We start from the raw sequence: 10,825 nt of genomic DNA on the forward strand, positions 1-10,825 counted from the left end.
TTGCTTTTAAAACAAGTTTTATATTTTAAAAGGTAAACTCACCTGAGGTCCCTTCCATGGGGTCGTGGTCTTGGATACTGGGTTGGGAGGGTTGGGAGGGTACTTCAGTCAGGCTGAGAAAAAGCTCCTGGCTGTTGGGGAGAACGGAGTGCTGGGTGCTCTCTGCAAGCTCGTCGTCCTCCTCCTCCTCCTCCTCCTCCTCTTCCCCGTCCACAGAATCCTCAGGTGTAGCTGACGAGATTATCCCCGCCTGGGAATCCACGGTCAGAGGTGGGGTAGTGGTGGCGGCCCCCCTTAGAACTGCATGCAGCTCGGCGTAGAAGCGTCATGTCCGCGGCTCTGACCCGGAGCGACCGTTTGCCTCCTTTGTTTTTTGATAGGCTTGTCTGAGCTCCTTGACTTTCACGCGGCACTAATCTGAGTCCCTATTGTGGCCTCTCTCCATCATGCCCTTGGAGATTTTTTCAAAAGTTTTGGCATTTCGTCTTTTTGAACGAAGTTCTGCTAGCACTGAATCCTCTCCCCATATAGCAATCAGATCCAGTACCTCCCGTACGGTCCATGCTGGTGCTCTTTTTCGATTATCGGCCTGCATGGTTACCTGTGCTGATGAGCTATCTGTGGTCACCTGTGCTCTCCACGCTGGGCAAACAGGAAATGAAATTCAAATGTTCGCGGGGCTTTTCCTGTCTACCTGGCCAGTGCATCCGAGTTCAGATTGCTGTCCAGAGTGGTCACAATGGTGCACTGTGGGATAGCTCCCGGAGGCCAATACCATCGAATTGCGGCCACACTACTCCTAATTCGAAATGACAAAATCGATTTTGGCGCTACTCCGCTCGTCGGGGTGGAGTACAGAAATCGATTTTAAGAGCCCTTTATTTCGAAATAAATGGCTTCGTTGTGTGGACGGGTGCAGGGTTAATTCGATTTAACGCTGCTAAATCCGAATTAAAGTCATAGTGTAGACCAGGCCTTAGTCTTCAGTCTAGGCCAGTTAACAATAGATTCCACTTTCAAGAGAAATTTGGCCACCGTCTACCCTGTGTCCTAAATAAGGGATTTGACTGTGCCTATTTTACACACTCTCACCTTTCATAGTGAGAGCTGTCTCTCTGAGTTTTGTCAGCACAATTCCCAAGTGGTTTTTATGATCTGACCAAGACTTGCTAACTATTGGGACGTCACCAATATAAGCCCATACAAAGTCTGTAACCCATTTAACACTTTATTAACGAGCCTCTGAGAGGTGGCTCCTGCATTAATTAACTCAAAAGGTTACACTTTGAACTCATAAACTCCCAAATAAGTAATGAAAGTGGGTTTTTTTCTGTGCTTCGCTGTCTAATGGGATTTACCAATATCCTTTAGTGAAGTCAAGAGTACTTAAGTAAAATTTTGCCTTGCCTAAACATATCGTCAATTGAGGGCATAGGATATGAATCAGGTACAGTGACAGCATTAAGTTTTCTGTAATCAACACAAAACCTTGTTGTCCCATCCTTCTTAGGAACCATAATGACTGGTGAGGCCCAGGATTGTTTGACTCTTTAATTAGCCCTATTTTTAGCATACTTTGTATTTCCTTATGAAATTTTTACTCCTTTTTACGAGGAGTAACATCAAATGATCATTCACAGGCATTGTGGTCATACCATGCTTTTACTGAGGTTCAGCTGAACCATTTCCATCAGACTTTAGATCTTTCTGAAGCTTCTGTATATGTTCAGTCACTGGTTCCCCCTTAGCCTCAGTGCCACCCTCCCAGGAGTCTCTGATGAGACCTCTGACCTTTCTCCCATAGAGGAGAGCAAATGGGATGAACCCAGTGAACTCTTGGGGTACTTCCCTCTAAGCAATTAACATACAGGGTGGGTAACATTATAGCCCAGCCATTTGCCCTTTTGGTTGCATATATACCCATCATATTTTTTTAGAATCCCGTTGACGCTTTCAACTAAACTGTTCATGGGTGATATGGGGCAGAGCTCAGCTGTTTTACCTGATACATCCTCCCTAACGCAGTAAACAGCTGGGACATGCAGTTTGACCCACTATCTGATAAGATTTCTTTTGGAAAACGTACTCCATTGAATATAGTGAACAAAGCCCCAGACACTGTTTCAGCCTCTATAGTAGACAGAGCAACTGCCTCTGGGTATCTTGTGGTGTATCCACTGTTACTGACATATATTTCTTTCCTCTCTGAATTGCCTGGGGGCATTGGCCCAACAATATCGATGGCCACCCTGGAAAAGTGTTTCCTTGATTATTGGTAATGAGTGCAAGGGGCCTTGTGGGGCCCTACAGGCTTTTTCCACTTCTGACATAAGTCACAAGTATTTCTTTCCCTCATTCTGAATATTGGGCCATAAATACTCAGAATATTGGGCTGCCTTTAACTTTTCATATGTCCTCTCTGATGCCAAGTGACTTGCACAAGGATAGTCGTGGGTTAGTAACATTAGTTCCCCACAATTCTTAGTGGGCACAATCAGTTGTTTGTAGGGCTCCCAGGCCTTCTATTTTTCCTCAAGGGTGCTTTTCTGTACATCCTTCCCTCTTGTACAAAAAAACTTCCCCAGTTTTCTTGATTTGGGGCTTGATGAATATGGTTCCTTTTATGCTTTCTAGGGAGAGTATATCTACACTACCCGCCGGATCGGCAGGCAGCGATCGATCCAGCGGGGGGGTGTCAATTTATCACATGTAGACGCGATAAATCGACCCCCGAGTGCTGTCGCGTCGATTCATCGCGTCGAGACGCGATAAATCAACCCCCAAGCGCTCTCCTGTCAACTCCTGTACTCCACCACAGCAAGAGGCGCAGGCGGAGTTGACAGGGGAGCGGCAGCAGTCGACTCACCGTAGTGAAGACACTACGGTAAGTTGATCTAAGTACGTCGACTTCAGCTATGTTATTCACGTAGCTGAAATTGCATAACTTAGATCGATTACCCCCTCCCCACCAGTGTAGACCAGGCCTGCTTCCTGTTCAACATCAAAAACTGTTTGGCTTTTGCTTGCAAGGAAGTCTGGCACAGGTAAGGGGAAAGGCTCCCCCTCCTCCTGCAAAAGGTTACACTTTGAGACACAAAACTATCGTCTGCTGATAAAGAGAGAGAATCCACCTTTCCTTCCTCAGTGTTAACTTCTGGGAACTCAGAGACATGTTCCTTTTTACTATGGGTCACAATAGTAACAGCTTTGGGCAGTAAGAGCATATCATTACCAACCAGCACATCAGCTGGTAAATTCTCAAGAGCTCCCATTTTTAAGTTACCCCTTAAACCTTCCCATTCCAATAGAATGCATGCTAAAGGCACTGTCATTTTAACCTAATCTAATGATAGCAGGTTCACTTCTTCCCCAGAGAGCATGTTGCTTTCCTGAATTGCATCTCTCCTCATTAGGGAGATCTGAGCACCACTGTTTTGTTAGCCTTGACAGACTTTGCCGTTTACTTTGGCCATTTTAATGAACTCTTTGTCCACCTCTGAGAGGTCAAACCTGACAGAGTTAACTAGAGCTCCCTCTGCCACCACTGAAATTTCTGACTTCAGGGTAGATATATTAACTTGAACAGATTGTTGAATGACTTTGGAACTATCATTCATAGGACACTCCCTTTTCATGTGATCAGGGGAAGCACATGAGTAACACTTTCAGGGACCATCTTCTTGGGCTGGGGTCCTAGGAGGAGAGTGGTATTGGGGTCGGGTAGATTTCACTTCCCCCTTCCTTATTCCTACGGACAAACCAGGGACCCACTTTTACTCCAAATCTTTGTCCTTCTCCTTGGGGCCTGCGCTCCCTGCATTGTCTTGCTCTTACGTATAAGTCAGCTGTTTCTGCAGCTGCTTCTACTGATACAGGAGTTTTCTCCCACACAGCAGTTCACACTTCTTCAGTGCAAATCTCAGAGAACTGCTCTTGAGCTATTAAATCCACCAATTTGTCACGGGTGTTTGCCCATTTACTTTTAATCTGTTTTTTCAAATAATCCACCATTTTATGCACATATTCTCCTTGACTTAATTTATCAATCATTTTAAGGTTCCTCAATATGAGGCGATAAGCCTCTGGTGTAATTTGAAACCTTTTTAATGGAAACAGTTTAAAAACATCACATTTCATATAGCTTCACTTACATCCATATCATTAAACACTTGTAATGCTTTCCCCATCAGCTTGGAGAACACAACAGTCATTCTCTGGTCCTCAGCGATGTTCTGTACACTGCAGATCCTTTCCAAGGTGGTCAAATATTCCTCAATGCAGCAAGTTTCCTTGTAATTAGGTCACAATTTGCCCCAGCTGTGTGATCTTTGGAGAGGACTGCTTACTGGGTTTTGTATCTGCATCTCCAGCATCCTGTGTACATGTTCACTCTCCTCGTGTTTTTGCTCTTCCATCTCCATGGCTCCCTCATGTACAGCTTCTTGGGCTAATCTCTCTGACTCTTGCTCTTTGGCGTTCTCTGCAGCTGCTCACCTCTGGTGCTCTTGTTCCTTTTCTGCTATCAGCTTCATCCTGGTGAGCTCCAACTTCCTGGCTATTTTGCTGAGGGATATGCCAGGCTGTTTTTGCCCCCTTGCTCTCAGGCCCTTTTGTTGGATCACCCTGATCTTTTGGCCATCCATCCTGCTTGCTCGTTTTATATTTTCTTTTGTTCTCTTTCCCTTACCTGAAATGAACAGAAAACAACAAACTTTTCTTTGTCTATTCCCAATCTTCTCTCTTGTGAACCTCTTAGAATCTAGTTAGCAATTGCTGGGATTGTGATCTTTAGCTAACCAACAAACTGTGCATCGGTCCTGCCGAGTACACCATTGTGATGGCTCTTGGGGTACCCGGGACTGAACATCATCTTGTTACGCCCCTGCCTCATCATGAGGGAGTCTTGTGCTTAACTGGGTGTCAGTTTCCAGCACCAGCCCATTAGCCACCCAAGCACTCTCCTTTGAGCTCTGCAAGCCCTTACCAGCCCTTACTTTGCCTTGCAGGTTAACAATAGGGGCACCCCAGCCCCTGAATCCCTTTTGAAACATTCCCCTATAGTGTGTTCAGTCCGTTCTCCACTGAATGCTCACAGTAATACCAGGTCTGCTGGCCCCAAAGGAACAATACACACCAGATTGAATGATTCAGCTCAGGATCAGCACCTTGCTTAATATCACAGCACTTAGATATATATAGAGTGAAAATCAGAATACGTTTGTTATCAAAGATTCAAGATTCAAATGATAGAAAGTAAGAATAAAACAAAATCATAATTTTCTAGAGCCTAAACTTAACAAAGTTAATCTCCTGTCTAAAGAAGTTTCTCACCTCCAAAGTCCTCTGCAGCATTTCAACCACAGTTGGCTGAGATCCAGTTTTCATGAATGTAAACGCACTGCCTGTTTACTTCTTAGGTGCATGAAATGTTATCTCTACATTACTGGCCCAGTGACTAGGGCACTGGACTAGAAACCAGCAGACCCAGATTCTATTGCTGACTCTGCCATTGACTTGCAAAAGAACGTATTTAAAAAACATTGGGCTTGTACCTGTTTTTACTGTTATACAGTTAAGACTTACTTTTTTATACGGGGGAAAAAACCTGTTTTACTTTAGAAATGCAAAATCAGGGAAGCCTAGATTTAGCAGGAGGAATTCTTTTGGACAGGAGGAGGGAAGGGAGGAAGTCTTGGAGGATGTGTATTTTGAGTTCTTGCACCCTAACTGATAAACACTTCCTTTTCCCCAAGTCCCAGTTAAGAAGGACTGTTGTGTTGCTCGCACTCTGGACTGGCACTTGGGAAGTCTGTGTTTAGTTCTGGACTCTGATGCAGACTTCTTATTTGTCCTTGAGCATGTTGCTTATGCCCTGAAAGCCCATTAAGGTAAAGGAAAAGACACCCATTGACTTCAGAGGTGCAGCTTGCCCTGTAACAATGACAGGCCCAAATACACAGGTAGGCATTGGCATTATAAACAGATGTTAACACAAAACATTATTTTTTAAACAGTCTGATCAAAAATCCCATTTCCCCTCAATCAATTGCGCAAATTTCACCCTCTTGTGAGATCACTAGCTGTGCAGTTGCCATAGTCTTCCAGAGTAGACAAAACCTGAATTACTAATGTGGAAAAAAACAACCACCAAGTGAACTCACCCACTTCTTTTGGGAGGTGGGGGTGGGGGACAGGCTCTTTTTTTAGCCTTTGTGTGTACATCCAAAGTAGCACAAGTCCATTATTTTTTCTTCTTTGCAGGTCAAGTGTAAACTTTCTGTGCCTCCACTTCCCTAAATGGGGATAATGATACTTACTCACATTCACAAAGTGCCCAGAGATCTATTAATAAAGTGCGCTATATGGAAGCTAATAATTCTGATTATTTGATTGTTTACTATGTTCAAACCTTTTGTAAAGATAAGCTTTGCCTATTGCTTGGGGTTTTGAGGCCATGTGAAGAACGTAGCTTGAGGAAAACTTTAAAACCAGGGGCTATTTCTACTTCAGACCCCGTGTTGCTCTGTTTAATGAGGCATGCTGACTTTTGAAAGGATTCCAACTGGCTACCATATCGCAGCACTCTCTCATTAGGTGTCTCATTTTTAAGCACTGGATTGAATTTACTTCCATCCCAAGCCGACCTGGTGGTGATCTGCTTTTACACACTACAATTTACAGAGCTAGCATCAAAGTATTAAGCTGGAGTTTTAATGGAAACCCCTAAGCAGGCTTAAATTGTTTCCACACTATTTGGAGTTTCCTGCTTTGCTGGCTTTTATTTTGTCGCATGTGTGAAAGGGTAGAGGGAGGAATCCACAGGAAAGAACAGAGGGGAAAGTAAGGATTTCAGCCTGAGAGTGACAGAAAGCAGGCTAGAAAGAATTGAAGGTTAATTGATACTGTATCCGGCACTGGTGGAGGTGATAGAAAAAATGCTCTTAAATCCGCAGGGCAATTAAACAGACACATATTATTTTAATACTACTTGTAAGTTCAGTTCCTTAGCAAAATATTTTTTCCTGACTACTTTTGCCTTGATTCCTTCCCTGCTGTTTTTCTTCCTGAGCTCTTGCCAGACATTGCTGGTGTGGACTGCATCAACTGTCATCAACGGTCATTTAACAAAACCTTGTCTGACTCCTCCTCTCTATTGTCTCGGGGACATCCCCTACCGATTCACAAGCAGGACTTTGGAGCAGCTAAAGAGTCTGCTCCCAGAGTATCCTTCCCTAGTGCATGCTGGGACAAGACCTCAGTTGTTTAGTGAGTGCTGTGTGGGAAAATGTACAGTGCAGACGTGATCAGCAAAGTTAGCTAGTTTGTACATCACTGTTGAGCTTCCAGTTCCTGGGGTCAACACCCTCAATCGAACACTATTAGTTAAAATGAGGAATCTTGGTCAAGCTTGTTCACAACAGCAGAACAACAGAAAGCAGTGCTGGTTGAGGAAATAGGAAAGCAGTTCCACGATCAAAAATGCTTTTCTTCCTCCCCATATTACAGTAGTGTGACTGGATTCCTGAAACTCACTGCAGTGATGTTGCCAATTTAAGGGCACAATGGTAACTTGAACTGGTGACAATGAGAGCAGAAGGCCTGTGGGCTAAAGTTAAGCCATCGTGCCTGCTTTCTCCCCTTCAGCTGGTAGCCACCACCTAGCATTTCTTCATTCGTGACTGAGGAGGTCGTTTTCTGCGGAGACTGAATGTAGTACTTTCACAATTCTGTATATTTATCCTACTTCAGCTGATGATTGAGGACTCCCACTTACCAATGTTGCATGCCAGAGACAAGACCTGTGCCCAAGTGCTTGGAAATACCAGAGTTTGAATAGTCAGCAAACTGAAGTGCGTGCAAGTGTGTGATCATATGCCTGAGCCATTGCAAGGTTGGGTATTTTGGGGTTTTAGATGGTTCCAGAGGGTTTGGAATGTAAATACTCCCAACTGCTGTGAATGAGAGAGATGTATACACTAGATCTGTCAATATTCAAAATACTTAAAAAAGGAATTATCCTGTCATGCATTCATTATAAATGACTAACAGCTGGAACACTTAATAGGTTTTAAAATTGTAGATTAGAAAGCTGGGAACAGATGATGCATTGTGAATTACTTTGAAGATGAAATAACCAATATAAATGCAAAGTGCTATTCCAGCACTAACTGATCCATACCACTTCCATGATAGGTACGTACATATTATATCTAATTGTATAGATTGGCAAGAGAGAGCTGCTAAAGAAGCTCGTTTTTATAGCTACTGGGAGATCTGTCAGAGTGACAAATACACTTGATCACTGGTAAGAGTCACATGCCCCACTGAAAGGCATTTGGAAACTCTAGCCTAACGTAGCCCTCTCTGTTTTGTTTTTAAACAGATGGATCTCTCAGTGGAAACTCTCTATAGCTTCATGCAGGAGCGCCAGAAAAGGTACGCCAAGTATGCAGAGCAGATCCAAAAGGTCAATGAGATGTCTGCGATCCTCCGCCGCATACAGATGGGCATTGACCAGACGGTCCCTCTCATGGAGAAGCTAAACAGCATGCTGCCTGAAAGCGAGAGGCTGGAACCCTTCACCATGAAACCTGACAGGGAGCTCAAGTTATAGTCTCTCCAAACTCCCTTTCCTCACCTTCTCGTTCAAACATTCAGCACAACGACACGCTTCCAGCACGCCCAATTGGCAGTCACTTGGAACAGACCGCTTTGCTGCCTGACTTTTTGCCAGGCTTTAAGAGGAAGAGCTGTCTCAGCTGCCAGAACTGTGAATTGAAACAGTACAGCCAGGAATAAAGGAGCTCCCTATTCGGATTGTTTGGAGAAGAAAATTTACCCTTCCTTTATCCCCATAGCAGCGCCATCTGTATTGAAACATGTGCTTCATTCCTGTAACTAGATTCAGTCTCAAAGAGGAGCGATTCCTCCACCTGATCTTTTTAGAAAAATTTCAAAGGGGTACTGGGTGTAATAAACCCTGTAATGTACTTTCCATGCCACTGGAGAGGTGGACAATTAGATGGCTGGCAGATATTTACAATATTCCCCAGCCCTGGAAACATGTATATTTTATAGGTGAAAATGTGGAGCCAGGAACAGGCTTATTAAATCTGCCTGTTGTTGTAATTAACATGGTTTGCGTGGCAAGGAAGTTTCCCTTTCAGTTCTAGTCAGCATCTCTTTCCTTGAGGCTCCTATTTTATGGTCTTACTAATTTATGGGGCTGTAAATGAATAACTGTTCCAGTTCCATGTGTCTGTGTCATTATTGTTATACAGGCCCTGCTCTAGCCCCCCACGTAGTGATGCTAATACAGAACATTTATCCCAGAGCAAGTCTATCGAAACCTTGGCATCCTTTGGTTTTGCATCAGGAGATAAATGTGATGGGAGCCTTTAACATGCTGGTCAGATTGTTTGCTGCTGCCTTTAGCTGGAAGACTGTAGTTATATCTTTGAAGGGAGGCTGAAGTGTCCATTGAGCTTGGTGTGTTGGCTCAGCTGCCTTCATTCTGAGAGCAGTTGTGAGTGCAGTGTTTCATGACTAAAACCACACCGCCCTTTGGGATTGTGCTCAGCAAACTGCTCCAAAGGCAACAGGATGTTCTCACTCTATTGCAAACACCATGCAGCTCTGCAAGGGAGGCAGTGTGCTCGTGCGGGTAAAGCTCTGCTCTGGGACGTAGACAGCTGGGTTCTATTCCTGGATCTTTCACTTGCCTGCTGGGTGACCTTTGGCAGGTCAGTACACCTCTCTGGGCCATGGTTTCTCAGTCTCTAAAACAGGGTAATGATACTTTACTCGCCTTTGTACAGTGCTTTGAGATCTCTAGATGAACGGCGCTGTGTAAGCCACAAATATGTAATGATCTGAATAGCTGCTTCATAGTCTTAACTCAAAAGTGAGGAACCCTTCCCTGCTTTTGGCTTGTAGCGACCTGAGAAAAGAAATCAAGACCCACAATCAGGCCCAAACGTGTGCTTGTTACTTTAACCACAAAATGTCACTGAGGGTGAAACGCACACCTGTACCTGGCTTGGGTAGTCACTGCACCATTCCACAGGGCGCATGCTGCAGCAGGCCTGGGTCTTGGAGTCCTGAAGCAGGGTGTGATTCCTGTTGGCTGCTTTGAATGCTAGTAGTCTACTCGCAGTTCTGTTTGAGAGCCTCCTGTGACATTCCCCCCCTGTAGTGGATGGTTAGGTAATTTACCCAAAGGGTTTTTTTTTGAATGTCTCCTACAGGGCTTTGAAAACCTTATTGTACATGTAGAGAATGTGCTCAGCCAAAGTTTGTGTCTAAGCACTGGTGAATAAGTGCTCAGGCTCCTGTCAATATTAATTGCTGTCTGTTGTTCTCTTTTGTTGCATTACCTAAGGCCAGGTGGTTTGTATTGGTATCCATATTGTGGAGTGCAGCCCACTTTGACTTATATTTGAAACATAGCAATGGTTGGACTCAAGCCCTCTGAACATTGTGTGGGAATAGAGTCCCTTTGAAATGAGGAACAATTAATTATTCAGATTTGGCAAAAGATTTATTGGCAGGATACATGCAAGTAAAGGCAGCTTAACGGGCCCAGTTCTCCACTGCTTTATACCTTGTGTACTTGTGAGCAAAACACTGCCAAATCAGAATTCTCCCCTTCCTTACACCAATGGTAGCATTTTACAACAGCTTTGCACCAGTGCTAATGACAACACAAAGTTCAAGGCAAGGGGGAATCGGGCCCTGAGGTCCTGGGCTCTTTCTTAGATTGTCAAGACAATTGCAAGCCAAAAGCCATATAACACACATCGCCTCCGTAGTGGAGAGATCCATT

The 10,825-nt window shown here is 44.2% G+C and overlaps 1 protein-coding gene across 1 annotated transcript in view; it reads left to right on the plus strand.

Moving 5' to 3' along the window:
• BORCS5 (BLOC-1 related complex subunit 5) overlaps positions 1 to 9,250 on the plus strand; it is a 122,686-nt gene extending 113,436 nt beyond the window's left edge. Inside the window, exon 4 of the mRNA XM_065418576.1 lies at positions 8,384 to 9,250. Coding sequence (XP_065274648.1) covers positions 8,384 to 8,614 — 231 coding nt within the window. The 3' untranslated portion in view covers positions 8,615 to 9,250. The remainder of the gene's footprint in view (positions 1 to 8,383) is intronic.
• Positions 9,251 to 10,825: the final 1,575 nt, after the last annotated feature.

This window comes from Emys orbicularis, chromosome 1, assembly GCF_028017835.1.
Source record: "Emys orbicularis isolate rEmyOrb1 chromosome 1, rEmyOrb1.hap1, whole genome shotgun sequence".
NCBI classification, from domain to species: Eukaryota; Metazoa; Chordata; order Testudines; family Emydidae; genus Emys; species Emys orbicularis.